Raw genomic sequence first — 22,694 nt, 5'->3', positions numbered from 1 at the left:
CTCCCCTGTGAGCATCTGCTAAACCTGGATTATCCTCAGCCCTCCCCTTCTGTAAGAATGACAGAAACCACAGCCCAGACAGGTGGCTGCCTTTTCCAGGGTCTCAGGTCTGGTTGGGATACAACCGGGAGACGGCTTCCCTCCTCCTGCTCCTTGCTACCTGGGTGGCACACACCATGGGTGAGCTTCTGGGTCTCATGGAGAAAGAGGGGGCCTGCCGCCTCCTGCAGCCCTAATGGCCTCTCCACTGGGACAGCTCAGGACCTGAGACGGTAGAGGCCAGAGTGGAGCAAATGAAGGACAAGGGCAATTGGAGCTGAGCTCTGGGCCTCCCTCATCATCAGAGTTGTGGCAAGCCCTACACTGGAAGCAGGCAGTGACCGAGGGCCAAGGAAGGAAACTGGGTTTCTTGTAAATAGCAAAGAGAAACCCCAACCAACAGAGCTTGCAAAACCTTTATGTTTTTCCTCCCTCTTCCTGATTTCATCTCGAATGGAGGGGGTGGTGAAAAGAATAGAGGAGAGGAGAAGGAGCTGACAAAATAGTTGTGGCTGGGGCCCCTTCACTGCACATTTGCTCAAGGAGGAGGGTTCTGCTCGCAGACCAGGGTCAAGGTTGTGGGTGGGGGAGGGGTTGCACAGATCAGTTACTTAGGCTCTGTCCAAGGCTACAGACTGGACCCCTGGCTCTGGCCCTCGGTCTCTTAAATACAAACCATCGGTCACGTGGTGCAGCATGCAAATTTGCTTCTGGATGACTATTAGCCAGAGGAGGGGCTGTTTTTCAGTAGAGGGTACAGCTGTTCCTGGGGTAGTTTCCATTTTGTTTGTGGCTGTGGTGGAGGGGCGTTGAGGGAGTGGGAAATGGCATGAAGGAAATTGTCACTTCCTTTCCAGAGAATTCCAGAAAGGTTTCATGGAGGACTGGGTATTTCAGGAGTGGAGGGCTGGCTCCGAGAGGATGAGGAACTGGAGAAGGAGAACTCTGCTTTGTGGCCTGGCTGACCATCTGGCCCCCATGTTTCCTGGCGTGCGTGAAAATGCCACGGGTGTTACTAGCGATTTTGTCAGAGCTGGGGGCTGAACGGGTGTAGATTTAAACTCACTCCACGGAGACTGTGGATGTGGCTTTCACATAGGGGCTGCTTCCTGTATGCAGAGGAGGGCCAGATGGGTGGGTGCTGGACACCGCTTGACGTGCTCCAGTGACAGCCCCATAGAGGGTCTGTACTTCTGAAGGGGGCCCAGCTGTGATGACGCAGAGCAGCCCAAACCACTTCTATTTTGCTATTTTGGTTTTGAAATGCAGTCAGAACCACAGTGAGCCAGAGGTGTGTATTTGCAGGCTGGGGATGTAGACGCCCTCGCTTGCTTGCTCCCTCCTGTGGCACACGCTTGCTCGCAAGCTCACACACACGGTGTCCGGAGCCATATGTTTTCCAGATACTTTGCTTCCAGTGCAAGTAGCACAAGGCCCCGGGAGCCAGGGATCCTGAACTGGCCTCCAGGGGAGTGAAGGGAGTGGGGCTCTTGCAACCCTGGGAGCAGACTGTGACAGGAGCCAGCTGTGATCTGTACAATGATGGGGCGGGGAACTTCCCAGGCCCGCTCTCACTTGAGCCGGGTGTCTGTGCAAACCCACCTAGTGCCCCGCTTGTGGTCCAGGGCTCTAGACCCCTGGAGCTGAGCCTCAGTGTGTCTGAAAGGACACCAGGGAAGACAGCCCCCCATGTGGGCCTCTGAGGCCTCCCTGGCCTCCGGCAGGGCGGGCCTTCTGTGGTGGTGGTTTTTTCTTTTTTTTTCTTTTTTTTTTTTTGGTTTCAGGTTCCTGGGAGAGGGAGGTTATTTTGAGGGACTTGGGGGGAGTACACTTCTCTGCCGGGGAGAGTGAGTGAGCATGCAAATGAGCCTCTCCCCACCTCTCACTTTCAAATCCTCAAACATCTGAGGGGGCAGGGGCAAAACTTTATGGACTAGAAGGTTCCATGGTGGGGCTGGGAAGGGAGTTTTCTTAGCCTTGGCCGGAAAAGTAGGACAGCTACTTTCTCCCCTCACACCCTTTCACCTTACTAGCTTAATGATGATGCTTGGACAGAACAATTTACCAGGATTAGCCTTGGGTGCTGGGTGCCACAGCCTTGAAATTCTCACAGTTCTGGGTCAGCAGAACCTGCACCACCCTGGCCCTGAATTTAAATACTTAGATGTATGGACACTTAAAGAGTACAATCACAATAGTCTCTTCTTTCAATCCTCTCTTTGCACAGATGGCCAAGGATCCCCTCCAGTACAATGTGGTGCTGCCTTCCCTCCTCACCACCTCCTTAGCAGAGTGGACCTTGGGCTCATCCCAAGAACCCATGAGCCACATACATATTCTGCTGCTGGCATTGTCTTCCTGGGAAGCAGCAGGGGGGAGCAGCGGTGGCAGCAGTAGCTCCAGTCTGTCATTGTCTGAAGACCAAGGCCAGACTGGAAGAGAGGGGACCCACCGCTGAGCTTGTGGCTCTGCCAGCCCACAGAGGTCTCATGCACACATTCCTCACACTTGGGGCATGTGCATGCACCCTGCACACAAGTAAATCCGTGGTGCACGTGCACACCCACAGTGAAAACTCTCATTGTAAATTATAGTGTAGAAACACACAGATGTAACACAGACACAGAGCACACATCTCTCTCTCTCTCTCTCTCTCTCTCTCTCTCTCTCTTAAAGGCCAGAGTACGCAACACTCACTCCAAAAACATTGTACACACAGATATACTTTTTGCTCAGAAAACACACCTCACTGGTACTGACTGGCCAGTATCATTCATTCGTTCGCTCATTCATACATTAATTTATTCACGTGTTTCTTCTGCAAACATTAATTGAGTGTCTGCTACATGCCAAGCACAGTGCAGTGTGGTAACGTTTCACTGATGACCAACACAGTTGCTCCTGCCCTCAAGGAAGTCACTGCCCAATGGGGGAGGTGAGGAAGGTGCAGGGAAGGTCTGCAGGTAGCGAGCAGCAGTGAACTCGCAAACGAGAAGTGCTGATCTGTCAAGAGAGGCCAAAGAGATGAGCAAACCTGAAGGGAAGGGCTGCTGTGGAGTGACCTTGTTGGGGGGAGAGGGAGACGACACCAGAGTTTCGTGTTTACACAAAGTGGGATTAGGTGAAAGTGATCCCTTTCATTTGATTAGTATGAGAATGCTTCCTGGGGGCAGACGGCGGCCTGAGGGAGGGCAGAGGGCGGGGAGCTGCGGAATGCGGGCCTTGGGGCGCTTTGGCTACAGGAGACAGACCTTCCAAGCATAAATGGCCCTGGGAGGCTTCTCGGCCGGGCCACTGGAGACGGGGTCACAGGCAGGGCCCGATGGGGGTAGAGTGGGGGCGGGAGGGGTGGAACTCTGGCCGGGACCGTGTTTTCCCCAGGGCCTCCTCTTCGTCCTAGCAGGGCTGTTTCCTTCACCCAAAGGGAAACTCGGACCTGCCAGGTTGAGTTGAGTGACTTCTCAAAGTTTTTTGTTAGGGGTGGGTGGAAAGGTGTGGGGGTGAGGGTGGGGGTGGGGAGCAGGCGGAGCCAACCCTGTGGGCTAACGGAAAGGAAGTGGGAGAGGCCTGGGTGTCTCCTGTGGGGGAGAGCGGTCATCAGAGAGGTCACCCATGGTCCTCCTCCCTTTCCTCCCCTTTGCCCCTCTCCAAAGTTCCTCATTTCTTTCTGGGCCAGGAGAAGGTTCTGCCACCCTGGCACTGCCAAAGGTGTGTCAAGGACGTAGGAGTCAAATGTGTCACTCCGACTCTGGTGTGTGGACCCAGTTCCTTAGGCGCTCGTGGTTGAACTGGGCTGTTCATACACCCACTTCGTGTATGCACACGCAAGGATGCCACTAAAACCAAGCCTACGGGTCAAAGATGTAGTACCTGGAGGTGGAGAAGCCCGCGTGTTCAGGAGCAGAGAAGCAGAGTGGGCTGGCAGGAGGGCCATGGCAGCAGGGGCTGGGCTTTGGGAGGTAGGCCTCGGAGCTGCTGCAGACAACACGGAGAAGAGCAGCGGGCACAGGAGACAGCTGGAGGCCCTGGGTGCCCTGTGTGCGCGTGAGGTGCATACTGTGAGCTCCAGAGGCACCGGGGAGAGGAGAGTCGTGGGGGCTGCAGCGGACAGGTTTCCTGGAAAAGGGGGGGGAGGCCCTGAGCTGGCCCTGCAAGATGAGGAAGGTTCTGTGGGCCCCTCCCCAAGCTGGGGCTCTCCTCACAAGTTCCCAGGGTGACAGTTCAGTCTTGAAACTGAAAGCAAAGCTGAAGCAAGAGTAGGGACCCACCCGGGGCTCAGAAGCCATCCTCTCCAGTGGGTGGCGGTGGTGTCCGGGCAATAAATGCGTGCGCAGGGCATGAGCCCCACTGTCTCCTCGGTCTCAGGGCTATCGGGGGCGTGGCTCGGTCCGAGAGTCCCCTCCCAGAGAGCTGCTGGCTCTGACAACACAACCCCCACGGAAAGGCATTTCTTCCTCTCTAGACTCTGCCCTTCAGAGCTAAGTGCTCCCACTTTCAAGGTAGACCGAGCCAGGTAGAGTGTGTCCCCATCCACACCCTCCTTCCCCTCACCACACGATTCTTTCCAAGCCAAGAGGCTTTTAAGGATTCTTCATGCTGCTGCTCCATCTCTAAGACCGGATGGGGTGCCCTGACTTCCCCTGTGGCCACAACCTGGGAATTAATCTTCGGGGTGGAGAGAACCCAAAGTCCCTCTGTCACTTTCTTCAGAGGAGGCAGGAGAGAAGGGAGGGAGGTGCAGATGCTGGTGACCTAGACTGTCACTGAGGCTCGGCCACTTCCCACTGGAGGTAACTCACTTAACTTTATCTTCTTCCTTCATTTTTTTACCTGCCTCTTTTCTTCTTTCCGTTTCTTCTTCTGTCCTCCCTTTTTGGCAAGCCCCGTTGGTCCCTCTGGTTCAACAGCCGTCATGGGAACAAAGCTCAAGCAAGGTGACGTATTCACTGCCCATGTTTCCCTTCTCCACAGGTCACTCCTGCGGTTGGCCCAACCCAGCATGCAGCCTTGAACCTGGCTTAGGCCACCACCTGCTCCAGCCCTCTGCACCCCTATCTTACTGTAGTTTGGGCTGTAGGCTCTAAGCTCCGAGGTACCTGAACAGCATCTCTTCAAGAAAACCCCACAGCTCCAGAGGGCCCAGCAAATCCTGCTGTCGGCTGTCTGAGAAGACAGCATGGCTATTACCCTGCAGCCCAGTGACCTGATCTTTGAGTTTGCAAGCAACGGGATGGATGATATCCACCAGGTATGGCCCCAGAGAACAGAGCCCAGTCACCCAGGTGGACGATCAGATAGACACAGACAGGCAGGCAGAGGGCAAGTCAGCCGGCCACCTGCCTGGCCAGTCAGCAAACACTGATCAAGCACCTACGAGGTCCAGGCCCCTGGGCCTGCGTGCCAGCCAGATTGCGCACCAGCTCATCACTCATGCAGCCACTCAGTAGTCGATGGGTGGTCATTTCATGAGCCGGGTGCCCATGTGCAGTTCGGGGTCATGTGCAGTCACCAAGCCAACCATTCGGTCAGCATGATGTCAGTCAGTCAGCAATGTGGGCTGCATGCATGGGTGTACATGGGCCCTCGTGTGCATTCCTGTCCCCTTCCCTTAAACTGCAGTGTCCCAATGAGAAGGCTGCTGGAACAGCCACAGAGCGAGGGTGAGCACTGCCAGCTGGACCCATGGGCAAAGACCAGCCTCCCCCCACCCGCTTTAGACTCCTGTCTCTAGTATTGCTGATGGGCCCTTCCATAACCATCTTTTCAGTCTTAGTCTGAGGACTCAGATCAGAAATGGGGTTTTCTGGTGGGGAAAAGTTGAAAACGGACAGAATTTTGGCACTTAGGCCTCCACCGCTCCATATCTTGCTCTGTACTGGGCCCAAAGGAGCACTTTTTCGATGCACTTAGCTGTTCTCATTGGAGGGTGTCCTGGCACACCCATTGCTACCCTCTACTCTCCTTCCACAAACTGGAGGACAGGCAGCCAGGTACAGTAGTAGAAACAGAAGATTGAGTCGGGGGTCCTGGGTTCCCATCCCAGTTTGGCCACAGTGTCACATGGGCAAGTCCTGTCCTCTACCTTATCTGGCTGCCATCTCCCCATCTTCACCAAGAGGCGAGCCAGTTGGACTATCTCTAAGGGCACTGTAGCCTAATACTCATGCTCTCTATGCTAAATGCTTGTGAAGATAGAAAATTGTGTCTGACCTCTGGCGGCCTACCAAAGGCTGCCCCCTAGTGGACTTTGAGCACATTGTCCTTTGTGTCACGCTGGGTCCTAACCTAAAGTTGCTCAGTTTTATGCAACACCTGGTGTGCCTAGCCTCGTGGAAGGCATCATGGGAAGAGAGGGAAGAAAAATCTAACCATACCTGAGTTTTCAATATTACTAGTCATTTTTTGCTTGTTTCTGGTCTGCTCAGCAACTGTTCTTTTTTGTAATGTTTATTTATTTTGAGAGAGTGAGAGAGCGAGAGAGAGAAAGCATGAGCTGGGGAAGGGCAGAGAAAGTGAGGGAGAAAGAGAAAATGTCAAGCAGGCTCCAAACTGTCAGCAGAGAACCTGATGGGGGGCTCAAACTCACGAACCGTGAGATCATGACCTGAGTGGAAATCAAGAGTTGGATGCTTAACCAACGGAGCCACCCACGTCGCCCTGTCACTGTTCTTCATGGAGGCTGTTCTTCTCTCCCAGTCCAACACCTGCCCCTCCACCCGCAGCAGACAGCTTCTCCTCCAATCCACAGAGAAGCTCAAAGCCAAGGACACCCTCAGTTGCCCTCCTTTCTCCCTTTTATTGATAACATCACCATTCTTGTTTACTCCCTGCCAGTCCAGGAGAAAGGCTATCCATCCACGGCTATCTCGTACCTATACTTAATCTCTTCTCTCCTGCCTCCAAGACCTCAAACCATTGGTCACCTCCAATGCCTCTCTCTTAAATCTTTCCAGACCTATCCCTTCAGCCTAGAACATCTTCAGGTCTCTCCAACGCTAAAAGAAACTCTTCTCTCCCTTCAACTCACCTACTTCTTCAACTCACCACCTTCTTGGCTCCATTCTGCTCATTAGTATAGTCTCCACCTTCTGTGCTTATATTCTCACCTCCTTTCTTTGCCTCTTTTTAGGAAGCAATTCTTATTGAAAAACGTATTGTTAATGCATAAGAGTGCATAAATCATATATACATGATTGTGACATATAGTCATTGCATGACTATAAAGAGAACACTCATGAAGTCACCACCCATGTGAAGAAATAAAGCATTACTGGTTGCCTAGAAGTCTCTGATACCTAAAACAATGAGAGCCTGCTCTACACCGGGTCCTGATGCGCATGCTTAATGCACATTGATCTGTTTAAACCACCCAGTGGGGTTGTTTAATATGAGCATCCCAATTTTATAAAAGAGAAAGCTGATGCACCGCAAGATTAGGTACCTCGCCCGAGGTCCCGCTGCTACTAAGTAACAGAGCTTGGTTTCAAACCAGGCAGTCTGGTTCTAGATCAGGACAATCCAGGGGAATTTTTATAAAAGTGTTCTACATTCGCCCCGTCCAGAATGGGGCCAGTAGTCACATGTGGCTACGGAGCACTTGAACTATGGCTATTGCCACTAAAGGACTGAACTTATTTTCAAGGTGATATTGTTTTTTTAATGTTTATTTATTTTTGAGAGAGAGAGAGGGAGAGAGAGTGCACGTGCACACATGAGAAGAACACAGAAGAGGGGAACAGAGAATTCAAAGTGAAGGAGGTCTGTGCTGACAGCAGAGTCCAGTGCGAGGCTCAAACTCATGAACCCTGTGAGATCATGATCTGAGCCAAAGTTGAAGTTGGACATTTAACCGACTGAGCCACCCAGGTGCCCATGAACTTTTAATCTTGAACACGTTTTGCATTTACATTTAGATAGTCACCCATGGCTAGTGGGTACATACTGGCCAGACAGCTCTCAACTCCGTGGCCTTCACCCTGACACCCGGACGCCCACCTCAGTCGTCTTGGGATGTGTCGTAATGTGCCTTGGGGCCCCAGCACTCCCTGGAGACTGCTCGAGCCAGGGTGACTGCCCACTGGCCAGACCCAAAGTCGTCTCATCAATTTTTATTTTTCTGAATCCTTCAGGAACATTAGTCAGAACTGAGCATCCTCATTCTTTTTTCCATGAAGATAGAATTAAGTCCCATGAAAGAAAATTTGGAAAATGAAGAAAATTTGAAAGAAAAGGAAGGGTCACCCAAAGTCCCACAACAAAATTATAATTATTATAATCATTCTGGTATAATTTCTTCTATACATAATTTTTCAAATGACAGTTGCAATCACACTTCTTTTTCATTTAGCTTTGTTTGATTTTAGAACAACTATGTCCCCCAGCGGTCAAAGTCTCATCCTGATGACTGTATCCACTCTGAGAGATTTAGCAACCAGGCTTCTGAGCCCTTGAACACATATTTTTTTTACTCTCTGATAGGTATCTCCATGTTAAATATCTCAAAGGTACTATATCCAGACCAGACGCTCTTCCCTTTCTCCAAAAACCTGTTTCTCCTTCTCTTGGGTCCCCCTTTCACGTGAACAGTGTCCTCATGTACCGGATGAATCAGGCGGGGAATTGAAACCTTCTCCCCACCCTGACGGACTGGGCTCTAACCTCCTACCTGTACAATGCCTCTGTTCTTGTGTCCTCATTCCCAGGGATTGAGCTCTAAGATGGCCACAGTCTGAGCCCCTAATCCTGAATACTCAACCCTGACTGAGGGCTGAGTCCCTCACCCTTGCCATTGACTAATGCTCTCCCACTGGCCTGAGAATGAGCCTAACTCTTCTCACAGACTGAGCACTGACCCTGGCCAAGGATTAACCCAGAACTAAACCAATTAAAACTGTGTGTCCTGGGTGTGCCTGGGTGGCTCAATCAGTTGAACGTTCAACTCCTGATTTTGGCTCAGGTCATGGTCTCACAGTTCATGAGATCGAGCCCCATGTTGGGCTCTGCACTGAACGTGTGGAACCTGTTTGGGATTCTCTCTTCCCGCTCCTCCCCAGCTCTGTCTGTCTCAAAATAAATAAATAAACATAAAAAAATTTTTTTAAACCTGTCTGCCCTTGATTGAGTGCAGGTGGTACAGAGGAAACCCATCTCTGCTAATCAAGAATCCACTCAAAGCATTCCCTAGTGAGGTTGGACCCAGAACAATGTCATCCTACAAAGCACAGCCCTGAGGGCTCCAAGAAAGGCCAGATTCTGATAGGCAGGGCTTCCTGGTAGAGGCAGGTGAGGCTTAAACCAGACTCCTATCTCGTCCATAGCTGGAAGACCCCTCGGTGTTCCCAGCTGTGATCGTGGAACAGGTACCCTACCCTGAATTACTGCATCTGTACTCAGGACTGGAGCTGGACGACGTTCACAATGGTATCATCACAGACGGGACCTTGTGCATGGCACAGGATCAGATCCTGGAGGGCAGTATTTTGCTGGCAGGTTTGTTACCTTCCCAGGCAGGGAAGATGTGGAAGAGAGAGTGGCTCTGTCTTTAGGGAATCATAGCCTACAATGGCTCCTAGTGGCTTTACGCAGCAAGGGCAAGGCCTGCGAGAGTTGGAAATTAGAGGGGGCGGTTAGGACAAGCAAAAGGTAGTTCCACTTCATAGAGGAGGAAACCACGTAAATGGATCCGTGATCTCTCAGGATGGAATGGGACGAGGAAGCGTGGAGAGCAGCTGAGGTGAGTGTAGAGGAAAGGCGGAGAGTTCCAGTAGGTGGCATACTGTCCCCTTCCCGCTGTTCCTTGGCCTCTTAGCACCACTCTCTGGGCTGGCCCTGATGACTGCTCTACCCCTGCCCTGTGCCCTGAGGGAACTTTTTTTCTGCCCCACGCCCTCTGCCAACCCCACACCATGGGACCTGGAACCAGATGACAATGAAGCAACCTCACAAACCGTGTCAGCCACTGAAGTCTTGCTCAACGTCGAGTCTCCCAACGACATCCTGGATGAGAAGCAGATCTGTAAGTTTGAACCCTGGTGCCTTATCTCAAGGCGACAAAAAATGCCATTGAAAACTACCATATCCACATACTGGATTGCCAGGCACACGTGCCCGAGGCACACATACCCACAGCCACTGCCACACGTGGAAACGTGCTCTTGAACTGTGGCTAGGACCGAAGGGGCAGAAGGGCACCCTAGGCCAGGAAAAGTTGGCCAGGGTGACTTCCTTTCTTCACTGTTTAAATCATGCTAAAGCACATAATGTAGAACTGACCACCTTAACCATTTCTCAGCACACAGGTCGGTGGTTGGAGTACATTTGTATTGTGCATTCCTCTCCACCGTCATCTCCAGAACCTTCCTCCTGCAAACCTGAAACTCTGTGCCCATTAAACACTAACTCCTCACTGCCCTCCTCCCCTCAGCCCCTAGCAGCCACCTCTCTGGCCTCTGTCCCTGTGAATCACACGATTCTAGGGACCTCACACAAGTACAGTCACACAAAGACCACACAAGTCGTGGTCTTTGGGGACTGGCTTATTTTACTTAACATAATGACCTCAAGGTCTGTCCGTGTTGTGGCGTATGTCAGAATTTCCTTCCTTTTTAAGGGTGACTATGATTGACCAGGGTGACTCTTCAGTCCCCTCAGCTCTTTGCCCGGCTCCCAGGAAGACTATGCAGGGTGTGGCTTATTTAGAAATGCGCCAGACTTGAAATCTCCTCCTCCCTTCCGTATTCTTGGAGGCTGGCCCCTACCTCCCCAGAAGGCCCCCAAAGCAGGCTCCTCTCCCAGTGCCCCCTCAGGCCTTTGCATAACTCTTGCACAGGACTCTGGGCCCTAACTGCCCCTTCCCAAGTGGATGCTGGGATCCAGTGGGGGAATGAAAGCCTGAAGGTATAGGTTAAGAGTCCTAGCATTTCTGTTGCCACCCTGTCACTAATATACCCTCAGGCTTCAGCAGATCCTTACCAAATGCCCACACGTACCAGGCACCAGCTCGCTGTGTGACCTTGGACACATGCCCTGCCATCTCTGGATCTCAGTTTCCTTATCAAGAAACAGAGGAGTTGGGCTAAATGATAACCTTCCAGTCGTAAAACAAGCGAGTAACTAAATCAAGGTGGCCCTTTACCCTGGGTGTCACCTGGAACTTCCCCACTACTAGCAGGGGCTGGAAATGTGGCAGCCATGATTGGGGCCAGCTCATGCCCACAGCCCTGCACCTGTTTCCTCTCCTCATGGCGCGACACACATGAGGTCTGTTCAGGTGTATCCTGAATGTGGGGCCGTGGGGAACGGCGCCTCCGCCCTCCCTGGGAGCCCACCATTCGCTTCAGTGCCGGGAGACTACACTCCCACCTTGCCCCGGGGCCTCTGGCACCTCAGGCCTCTCTCCTTGCAGTCAGCACCTCCGAAATGCTTTCCGACTCAGACCCTGCTCCAGCTGCCACTCTGCCCAACTACCTGTTTCCTGTCTCTGAGCCTGATGCCCTGAACAGGGCGGGTGACACTGATGACCAGGAGGGACATTGTCTGGAGGAGAAGGTCCCCAGAGAGGAAAGTGCCAAGAAGACTGGAAAATCAAAGAAGAGAAGTAAGAGAGACGGAGTTGGGGGATGGGGAGGGGAACAGCGTTTGTATGTGTGTGTGTGTTCAAGGGGTCAGGGACACCCTAAGGGGTGAGTGGATCGAGGCTCACGGACACATTAAGAAGATAGCTCTCATATGACAAGGATGTATGGAACATCTTTCCTTCTGTAAAACCTGGCCTCATCGGTTGGCCTGACATTTCCCATGCCACCGCTGTTGGCCCAGCATATATGTAAACTCTTCCAGAAAGGCCAACGATCCCAGATGGCTTGAATCCTCGTCTTGGTGTTCAGACACCAGGCTTGACCCTCTGGCCAGTCCCTGGCCTTCTGCGGGCCTCTGCCTATGGAAGAGGTCTCATCCTATGTGCTTATCTTCCATTTCCGAGCTTGTGGAGTGTGGGCCATATGTGGGAGAGGACTTTGAGCTTTCCCAAGTCCCAGCGTTATTGATTTCCTCAGGCCATGCCTGGCTGCCAAAGCTTCAGTGTCACACTTACCTGCACAATAGATGCCTTCTGTCTCCTTTTTTTAATGTTTATTTTGAGAGAGAGAGAGAGAGAGCATGAGCAGAGGAGGGGCAAAGAGAGAGAGTGCAGGGCTGGAACCCATGAACCTTGAGATCATGACTTGAGCCAAAATCAAGAGTCTGACACTTAACCAACTGAGCCACCCCGGGCGCCCCGAGGCTGACTTTTCATTTCAAACATTAGGCTAGGCAGATCATGTTCTTCTAAAGGTGACTCACTTGTAAGCATTACCTTCATTTCCCCCATCCCAGTAATGCTCTGGTGTACCTTTGGGGCCTTAAAATGAGGGTGGGCCATTGGGCAAGTGCAGGAACCTGAAGGCTGTGGTTGTGGAGGGTGATCGTGTGTCTCTGGCCCTGGTGACCTGGCTCTTCCTTGTGTGCCCTGGCCCCCTACTCAAGTAGCTCTGGGGCCCTCCCTCTCCGGAGTCAGCCCTGGAGCACGCATCATGGTCTCTACCTCATCCTCCTTTCGCTTTCCCCTCACAGTCCGGAAGACCAAGGGCAACCGCAGTACCTCACCAGTCACTGACCCCAGCATCCCCATTCGGAAGAAATCTAAGGATGGCAAAGGTGTGGCTGGGAGCCAGGTGAGGTGGGAGGGAGGCGGGGGGGCCCCCCCGGGCCACCCCTCACCACGCGCCCCTCTGCAGGCAGCACCATCTATCTGTGGGAATTCCTCCTTGCACTTCTGCAAGACAGGAACACCTGCCCCAAGTACATCAAGTGGACCCAGCGAGAGAAAGGCATCTTTAAGTTGGTGGACTCCAAAGCCGTGTCCAAGCTGTGGGGGAAGCAGAAAAACAAGCCCGACATGAATTATGAGACAATGGGCCGGGCACTAAGGTAAGAGCTGCCGGGGCACCGAGTCCCTGCCCAGGGACGTCCCTCCTGCCTTACGGTCTCCCAACTCCACCACGTGCTTGCCCCTAAGCTTGTTCCCAGACCCCTGGGAGGAACAGTCCCCTCCCTCCTGTATCACTGTCTTGGCTTTTTCTCTTTTTATAGCAAAAGAGCCCTTTAGGGGTCCCCATCCCCAGGAAGGGCATTCTGCCAGCCAGACATCCAGGGAGACAGCCCCGAGTTACCCACCGTTGACCTTTCAGGCGGGGGGGGGACATCTGAGCTTCCCAATGCTCATCCCTTCCCATCTTCTACTCACCCCTTGTCCTTTGCCCCTAAGCAGGGCAGAGCTAGCATTTAAACCCCTTTTTATGGCCCTTTGGTGTCCTCAGGGGGAGATCTCAGAAATTTCATAAAAGCTTCCAAGTCCAAGGGTTGGCCTTACCCCTTCCCTTGCCCTGGGCTCCCAGCTGGCTGCCCAGCCACCCCCTCCTCCTGCCGGACGGGCCTTCCCTGGAAGGCAGCGTGTCCCGGTCTAACTCCCCGCCGCCCTGGCCCTCATCCCCCAGATACTACTACCAAAGAGGCATCCTTGCCAAAGTGGAAGGGCAGAGACTGGTGTACCAGTTCAAGGAGATGCCCAAGGACCTGGTGGTGATCGAAGACGAAGATGAGAGAAGTGAAGCCACGGTGGCCTCCTCTCGGGCCTCCACTCCCTGCACCTCCTCTGCCAGCACCACCAGGCGAACCGGCTCCAGGGTCTCGGCCAAAGCTGCTCCCCAGGGCAAGGCAGGCCCTTCCTGGGAAAAGCCAAAGGTTCAGAGCGTTGGCTTACAGCCGTCTGCGAATCTGGAAGTGGGACTGTCTGCAGATGAGGAGATGCCTACTACCTCCGCCGTGCTCGCCCCTCCCCCAGAGAGCCAGGCCAAACTCCCCAAAGCCGTGAGGTAAGGGCCCTGCAGTCGTTACAGGTCTGGTCACAGCATGTGTTGGGGAGAGTGTTCAACTTCTTGCAGAGCTCTGCTGTGTCCCCAGTCTCGCGGGACTCTACCAGAACCCCTGGGAAGCCAGTGAGGCACCTGTTGGTCAAGAGAGGAAAAGTGACTTGCCCAAGGTCGCACGCTAAAATAATGGCAGTGCCAGCACTTAACCTGGGCAGCTTCTGTCACCAGATGGGGCTGTTCCAGTTGCTTCAGAGCACCCTGCAGGCAGCCGCCAGGGACCGCCACATCCGGGCCCATCTCCCCAAGCCTCCTCCATTCCAGAAAAGAGACAAAGGAGGATGTTACAGAGACGCCCATTCTGCTTCCCTCAGGCCCTCCAGGGCCACCTGGAAAACTCTCATTACTTCCTGTCCGTGCTCAGTGCCTCCAAATTTTCCCTGAGAAGGTTGGGTATTGAGTTCTGTGCATGTTGCTCTCACTACACTGGTGTGGGTGAGGTGCCCTCCTGAGGAGGTAAGGCAACAGAGCGGAGTGGTGAGCAACACGAGCCTTGGGGTCAGAAAGCCTAGATGTGGGTCCTTGCAACTAGCTGTGTGGTCTAAAGCAAGTGACATAACCTCTCTGTGCTTCCGTTTCCTCAAGCTGTAACAATCAGATGATTAATCTTATTCAGTTTGTGGGCTGCTTGGGAGATTGAGGGAAATACCGCATGCCACTCATTTAGAATGGTTCCTGACCGATACTAAGTCCCCAGTGGGTGTCGGCCGGTTCGGCAGCAAAGAAACCACACGTTCAGCTCTGTCCTCCTGTGCCCTGCTCCTGAGCCAGCCGGCAGACGCCACCTGCCGTCACCAACTCTGTTTTCTGTTTCTTCTCAGTACTTCTTCAGTGCCCAGTAACATCCACCTAGGAGTGGCCCCTGTGGGGTCAGGCTCAGCCCTGACCCTGCAGACAATCCCACTGACCACAGTGCTGACCAGCGGGCCTCCCGCCAGTACTACTGCTTCAACCCAGCTCGTTCTCCAGAGTGTTCCACCTGCTTCGACCTTCAAGGACACCTTCACTTTACAGGCCTCCTTCCCCCTGAATACCAGTTTCCAAGAAAGTCAGGTGGCAGCACCGGGGGCTCCACTGATTCTCAGTGGTCTCCCCCAACTCCTGGCTGGGGCCAGCCGTCCGACCAACCCAGCGCCGGCCTCCATCACAGGGGCTGGAGCAGCAGGGCCCAGCTCTCAGGCCCCTGGGACTGTCATTGCTGCCTTCATCAGGACTTCCGGTGCCACAGCAGCCCCTGGGGTCAAGGAGGGGCCACTGAGGCCCTCCTCATACGTGCAGGGCATGGTGACTGGGGCCCCCATGGAGGGGCTGCTGGTTCCTGAAGAGACCCTGAGGGAGCTCCTGAGGGATCGGGCTCACCTTCAGCCACTTCAAAGCCAGGTGGTTTCCAGGGGTTCCCATCCAGGGAGCCAGACTTTCTCTTCTCCCAGCCGCCCCACTGTTGGGCTGACCCCAGTGGCTGAACTTGAGCTCTCCTCAGGCTCAGGGTCCCTGTTTATGGCTGAGCCTAATGTGACCACATCTGGGAGCCTGCTGACCAGATCCCCAACCCCAGCCCCCTTCTCCCCGTTCAACCCTACTTCTCTTATTAAGATGGAGCCCCGTGACATATAAAGGAAGGAGTTGGGGGCAGTGTGTCCCACCAGGCAAAGTTGAGCAGCAGTTTTATATGGACTTCCGGTAGCAGAGACTGACTGAAGCACACCTGCCCTTACTTTTCAGTGGGACGGCCATATAGCAGATCCCCTGTCCCTGACCCCTGCCCCGTGTCGTCACAGCCAAGCCATGCCCAGTTTGAGCATCCCTGGCGTCAGACCATGGCCTACAAGAGCACTAGGGGATATGCTCTTGTCAGGGTAATGGGCTGACTGGGTGATGGAGCGAAAACCTCCTGAGAAGTTTGTGGCCAGGGCTGAGGCAGGAGCCCCGGGGGAAGAGTCCTTTTGTGGGGCTGTATTTCACCGTCTACGTTCCCTCCACGGGAAATTTCCTATCCCGTATGTGAATATCTCTGTATGTACTTGTGCGTACTTGTGGGTCTGTATCTCTGTTTCTTTGGGGAGGACGGGGGTGCAGCTGTTTCATCTTCAAGGGTGCGTGTTTCTGTGGGTCGGCTGCAGAGATGGGGAAAGCATTCTCTAGTTCCCTCTGTACAAATCGAGATTCAGTTTCTCTGAGGCAATGGGGTACAAGCTGGATCCCCCAAATTGAGAGAGAGGTCAGAGAGCCGGAGCAGGTCCAGGGAACGAGGATTTCAGTGGTCATGTGTGTCAGGGAAGATCCAGTTAGAAGGGCCAAGGCCAGACCGGATAGAGAGTCCCTAGGCAGAGGCTGAATTAATTGAATGTTTGTGCCGAGGGCGTGGGCATGCTGGCCTGTCCCCCATCTGATCCGGGGCTCCCTCTCGCTGAGTGTTGTCCCAATACCTCCCTTCTGTCGGGCATCGCCGGGACAGCTGTATCGCAGTGCACGCTGGCTCTGCCCCCATCCCTGCCCGTGTGTGCCCGCTGCTCAGCCTGCCTTCTACTCACTATGTGGGTTTGCCAACCCGCTCGCCCTCACGATGGCTACCGCGACCTTGAGGAGAGGGCTGGCACTGTCTCCAACTCTCAGTCGCACCTGGCCCAGACTTGTCCTGCAGCAAGAAGACAGGAGCCAGTGGATGTGAGCGCCCATGACACTTCTCCCGGCTCTGCGTGGTTCCTTGCTTCCCTCTTTCCTCTTTCTGGGCAAGTTAAACTCCTCCTTCCCATTTGAATTAGCTTGCCTCTTTCCTGTGAAATTTGGGGGGCAAGGCTAACAGTTAAGACATGTCATCAGCTTCAGAAACAATGATCTGGTGAATTTGGTTAATGTGAATCAGTGTCTCAGGACCTTTGCTGTGTCCTCAGTATAAAACCATCCACTAGACCGAACTACCTCCCCAGGCTGTTTTCTCTCTGCTGCTGGTCACTGCCAAGCTTCCTGTCCTCTCTCCCGCTCCCTTCTTGTGCTTCCCCCTTCTCTCCCTGGAAAGGAAACATATATGCATGTGCAGGTGTATTTATTACGAGTTCCAGCACATGGCATTAAAATGCCTTTTTCTAATATAATCAGTTTTTTATGACGAATTCCCGATGATGGAAAGTGAAACATCCCGAGAAAGAGTCATCTTTCAAACAAAATTTGCACAAAGGTGCTGCACGGATTAGGGGTGGCCCTGCCCCCACAAGCTCCATAGAACTTATCATCTGAAGGTCACTGATACCCTCCCGGTGACATCAAGTGTCTTCACAGTTCTCAGTCCCTGTGAGCCCTCATGGCTTGTGACACTACTTCCCACCCCCTCCTGCAGTACCGGGCTGCCCTCTGTACCTCTGCTGGCCCCACATCTGCCGCTGAAATGTGGGTGCCCGCCAAGGGTCTCGGGTGCTCTCCTGGCTCTGGCTTGGCTCTTTGGGGATGGGGCTGAACTCGAGAGCAGCAGCCCTCGCTTTTTCTCCTCCGCTCTGGCTTACATGCCCAGCAGCCTGCTGGACATTTCCATCCAGATGCCTATCATGTCTCAAAGACAGTCCCTCTATCAAAAATGGATTTGAAAGTCTTTACACTGACACACACACACACACACACACACACACACACACACACACACCCTTTTTTTCTCCCCGAAAACAAAAAGCTGTCATGACTTGCCTATTTCTGTTAGAGGTACCACCATTTTTCTGACCTTCTAAGCTTGACATTTCAGAGCCATCTGATGGCTGCCTTCATTTGACCCTGTCCCTTCCCCCATCTCTTGAAGTCCAGGCCGTTTGCCATGTCTCTGAAATCTAGCCTTTCTTCCACATTCCCAGAGCCTCCAGCTGAGCTCAGACTCAACCCAGAGCTTATCCCCCTTCCCAGACACAAGACACATCAACACACCGTAGTGTGACCTGTCCTCCTCTGCTGGGGCACCGGTCCTGTTCTTTCTGTGCTAAAAAGCCTTCAATGGCTCCTCATGGCCTATAGGTAGGGGTGATACTCAAAATACTCAGCCTACAATCTGTTCTAGGTAAGCTGGGCATTAGCCCTTTATTTGCTGAACCACGAGGCAGTCCAGGAGTCCTGGAGGAGGGAGGAGGGAACATTTAAGGACTCGGGGCAGTAATTCCAAAAGGAAGGTCCCAAGTCCTTGGACCTTCTGGCAAAGACGCTTCACCATCAGGCCCCAACTGACTTCCCTAGTCGTCTCTCACATTGCTTCCCTGACCCGCGGGGTCCTGCTCCAGTCAAACAGGGATTCCCCGGCCTTTGAGTTTGCCTCTGTTTGAAGTTTCCCACCTCTGTGGTTTTGCTTTACTTGGTTCTGCTCAACCAGGATGTTCCTCACCCTGTTAGTACCAATTTAATCCACCCTTTAAGACTCCATTCACGGAAGTTGCCTCTGCAGACCAGACTAGCCCTAGGTGAGTTCTTCATTTGAAATTCACACCAATTGCCACTCTTGGCAACTAATCACAAACAGCCTGTGACATCTCCTGTTATAATCACAAACTGTTACTTAAATCTTCAATGACCTGGGCCTATTTAGTCTCCCCACTTAGGGTGCCACCTTCTGAAGGGCGGGGGGTTGTGCCATCCACAGAGCAGGGCACGCTACGAACCATCTGGTGAGCATCAGCTAATGAACATTACCGATTGAGCTGCTGAGAGATGGGGACTGAAGTCTGATGCTGGTAACCTCTGACCTCCCCTCCGCACAGGCATTCACCCCAGGTGCTCCACTGCCCAGGGCCGGCCCTCCCTGGCTCAGTGCCGTCATGATACCCCCACTCCCACCCCCCAAGCCTTAGCGCACAAGAGTTGTTACTACTTTGATCATCCCTTGACCCTAAAGAAACTTCCCTGTCCAGTTTCTTTCCTAATTCAAAGTGTTAAAGTTGCTAATCTGGTCAACTAACCTGTGCTCATCTAGTTATGGGAGAGGGCCGGAGGAGACCCTCGGGAGACCGGCTCATTTCACCTGGGTCGTGTGGCAACAGCATCCTTGCCTTTGCGAAGATGGTGTAATGGAGTCAGGAGACCCACTCCTCACCCCCTTGCAGCTGATGTACCCCTCCTGCCTCTGGGCTCCCGCAGCACTTTGTGTATACCTCTTATTGTAGCACTTAGCACACGGTAGCTCCTTAGCTATGTGTTTATATATGTTGCCCCTCTAATAGACTGTGAGCTCCTCAAGGACAGGGACTGTGTGTTAGTCACTGATGTATCCCCAGCGCCTAGCACAGTGCCTGGCACACAGTAGGTGCTCAATAAATGTTTATGGAAAGAAAGAATGAGTCTTATTTCTAATCATGAGTATTTCAGCCCTATACAGTGGCAGGCAAAGGGGGGAGGGGAAGGACAACCCATACTTAGGGGCTTTCACAGCTTTTTTGGTCCCTCATGTGCCTGCAGGCAGCTGCTTCCTTGCCAGGGTCTACGTGACCCCCTCCCAACAGGGTCCACGAGGAGCCTGGTCTGCATCCACCTGTGCGCTGCTGTCACCAGGCAGCATGGGGACTCTGAACCCGCAGCCTTTGCCCTGCCCATTTCTCAGGAGAGCTTCAGCACCGGGTCCTCACCTCTGGCTGGGAAGGAGTGGCAGAAATGTCAGGCTCCACGGAAGGGGTAGGACAAGATGTTATGTGTACCATCATAGGCCCTTCTGACTCCACAACATATATGTTTTTATTTGAGAGAGAAAGAAAGCAGGGGAGGGGTAGAAGGAGAGAGAGAATCTTAAGAATCCTTGCTGAGCATGGAGGCTGGGGTAGGACTAGATCCCTAGGATCACGTCCTGAGCTAAAATCAAGAGTCGGATGCTCAACCGACTGAGCCATCCAGGTGGCCCCCATAATGTATTTTTATTGTTCTATTTTATTTTATTTTTTTTTAATTTTTTAAATTTTTTTATTTTTTTATTTTTCAAACCCTTGTGTCGAGGGCTGACTATTCTATTTTATTTTTAAAGTTTATTTATTTTGAGAGAGAGAGAGGGAGAGAGAGAGAGAAAACAAGTGGGGGAGGGGCAGGGGGAGAGAGAATCCCAAGCAGGCTCTGCACTGTCATTACGGAGCCTGAGGCCGGGCTCGAACCCACGCAGCACAAGATCATGACCTGAGCCACCCAGGTGTTCCCCCATAACGTATTTTTAAAGAAGTTGTCGTCTCTCGTGCCAAAGCTGCTGGACCCGAGGTGAGTGAGCTCATCCCCCTCCTACCCCTCCCAAGGCTGAGAAGCCAAGATAGTCGCAGCCTCCTAGTCTCGGCCCCTGGAGCGCCGGACGTGGGAACCAATGTCCAGTAGGTGGCGCTGTCGAGCTGGCGATGGCGGGCTGTTGGCCTGGGAGAGCCCGGGAAGGGAGAGGGGGCCAGGGTGGGGCCGGCGCCCTCCTGTCCCTCTTTCCTAACACTGCGCCCTCAACTGTCCCTAGGCAGCTCCGGGCCCCACGAAGGCTTTTCGTTGCTTGGGAGATTAGAACTTCCCCCCAGCACCACACCCCTCTACTTTCCTGGGAGAATTTAGCAGTGGCCTGAACGCCCTCTCCCCATTGGCCTGCCGTGCCCTGACCCCGCCCCCCAGCTGCCCCCTCCCCCAGCCTCCGGGACCAGCAGGTGAGCACGCGGCGGGCCCGGCCGGGCGAGCGGGCTGCTGCTCTGCCCCGGCGGCGGGAGGGAGCCTCCGCCTACGCTCTCCGCCGCGGGGCGCGGGGTCTGACCCGTCTTCCCACCGCGGCCTGCCTATAACTCTGCAAGTCCACGGGGCGCCGCTTTCCACCTTGAAATCGAAGAGCCATCGAAGCGGCCTGCGGCATCCGTTTGGCGGCGGAGGGCCCCGGACCGCCCGCTGTAGTGTGAGCCTGCAGGGTTCCTGCAGGGCCTGTGGCGGGCCGAGGAGGCGTCTACACCCAGCTGCCGGACGCTGCGGCGCGCCCTCTCCCTCGCGGTAGAAACCTGGAGTCTAGGGCAACGTGTGGAGTCCTGGCCCGCCCGCTGAGGAGTCCAGGAGGCCCGAGCACGGCACCTTCCCTTGGCAGCTAAGCAGGCTGCCCTTGGGGCGGACTTCATTCTCCCTAACACACACACACACACACACACACACACACACACACACACGTGTCTTAGCAGGCTGGACACAATAAAACACTCGACAAGCTTCCCGGTTACAGGTTAGAATGTGGAAGGGGCAGTTACTGCCCAATTGGCCCCCTTCTGACCCAAACAGAGGTGCGCGGATAGCGGATGACCCTTTCTCCGGAAATACGGAGACTTGAACAGGGCCTCCCTTTAACCCTGCACCCCAAAGAGGAACATTCTGGTAAAATCATAATTAACTGTTGGCCTACGATCTCAGCCTGTAGGAGGAACTAACTTCAGCTAAGCAACCATGTTTACCCAGTATGAGTCTCTTCCTTCGTGGGTAAATTGAGCCCTATTTGGCAGAGGGAGCAATGAAGAGTCAGAAAGATTAGGTTCTCACCCAAGGTCAGCTTAGGTAGCAAGTGGTGGAGCCGGCTCCTTCCCCTAGGCCACACTGGAAGGATTAGGAGATCACCCCAATCTGGAGCAGGGATGAAGACTTCATATCACAACCCGTACCTCCTGCCTTGGTCTTCCCACTCTGGCAAAGGGCAATGAGAGGGCAATAAGACACATTTAGGAAAGGTGTGGGGAAAGGAGCCCAAAGGCAAGAAAACAAGGAACTGCTGTTTGGTTTTGCTTTTAACTTGCCTCCTTTCTGCAGGGAAATAAAGGGGTGTGTGTACTCATACACCCAAACCCAGAAGCCCAGAGCTGTCCGTGGTTCCCCAGAGGACCCTCACCTATTCCTTTGGGGTCGTTCTTTTTTTTTTTAAATAAAGTTTATTTATATATTTTCAGAGCGATAAGAGCGGGGCAGGGACAGAGAAAGGGGGAGAGAGACAGAATCCCAAGCAGGAGAGCATGACCTGAGTTGAAGTCGGATGCCATCAGAGCCACCCAGGTGCCCTGTCTTTGGAGTTATTCTGACTCTGCCCATGGCATCTCCACTCTCCCTTCCTCCTTTCGCCTGAATCTCAGGCGATTACCTTTCTTCCTCTGTGGCCCACCTGCAACACATTTTTACCATTTAAACAAAAACAAAAACACCTCAGTCTGTACTCAGATTGAAGTTTTCCTGTGGTTCCCCATCAGCTAAGGCAAAAGTCCAAGCCCCCTCCCTTGGCATGCCTGGTAGGGCTCCTGCCCCCTCCTTCTCCAACTGTCCCTTCCAGCTGCCATGACACTGAAGTGCTTGTAGTTTCCCCACACTCACTACCCTCATTTGTCTCCAAGTCTTTGCTCAGATTGTACCCTCAGTTCAGAGATGCTTCCCTGACACCCCTAACTCCTATTTTTCTACTTAAGTGTCAACTGGGCACCCTCTCTCCCAGTAAGTCCTTCCAACCAACCCAGTGTCCTTGCCCTTTGAGCTGAATCCTTGTACTCACCACATAGCTTTCGTGACCTAATGACGTCTGATTTCTTCACTACAAGTTCAAAGAGAGGAGTGACCTAAATTCAGTACTGCTATGGGGTTGTTTAGGAACCTGAGAAAGCAAGTATTCTACAGGCATCAAGATCAGAAAGTGAGTAAGCAAAGGCCAATGAGGAAGATTAATGTTATGGCTCAAAGGGATGGATGTTCCTCCGTCTGGGCAGAAAG

General features: G+C 53.3%; 1 protein-coding gene across 4 annotated transcripts in view; it reads left to right on the top strand.

Moving 5' to 3' along the window:
- ELF4 (E74 like ETS transcription factor 4) overlaps nucleotides 1–19,303 on the top strand; it is a 40,004-nt gene extending 20,701 nt beyond the window's left edge. For 3 of the 4 annotated variants that reach the window (XM_029929888.1, XM_029929887.1, XM_029929889.1), the window contains 8 exons: nucleotides 5,011–5,287; nucleotides 9,357–9,528; nucleotides 9,962–10,054; nucleotides 11,444–11,635; nucleotides 12,649–12,732; nucleotides 12,813–13,005; nucleotides 13,572–13,949; nucleotides 14,825–19,303. In XM_029929888.1, coding sequence (XP_029785748.1) covers nucleotides 5,216–5,287; nucleotides 9,357–9,528; nucleotides 9,962–10,054; nucleotides 11,444–11,635; nucleotides 12,649–12,732; nucleotides 12,813–13,005; nucleotides 13,572–13,949; nucleotides 14,825–15,617 — 1,977 coding nt within the window. In that variant the 5' untranslated portion in view covers nucleotides 5,011–5,215 and the 3' untranslated portion in view covers nucleotides 15,618–19,303. The remainder of the gene's footprint in view (nucleotides 1–5,010; nucleotides 5,288–9,356; nucleotides 9,529–9,961; nucleotides 10,055–11,443; nucleotides 11,636–12,648; nucleotides 12,733–12,812; nucleotides 13,006–13,571; nucleotides 13,950–14,824) is intronic. The other variant, XM_029929890.1, reaches the window with a different exon arrangement.
- The last annotated feature ends 3,391 nt before the right edge of the window (nucleotides 19,304–22,694 follow it).

Source organism: Suricata suricatta, chromosome X (genome assembly GCF_006229205.1).
Source record: "Suricata suricatta isolate VVHF042 chromosome X, meerkat_22Aug2017_6uvM2_HiC, whole genome shotgun sequence".
Lineage (NCBI taxonomy): Eukaryota > Metazoa > Chordata > Mammalia > Carnivora > Herpestidae > Suricata > Suricata suricatta.
This window is presented reverse-complemented; position numbering and strand designations above follow the sequence as displayed.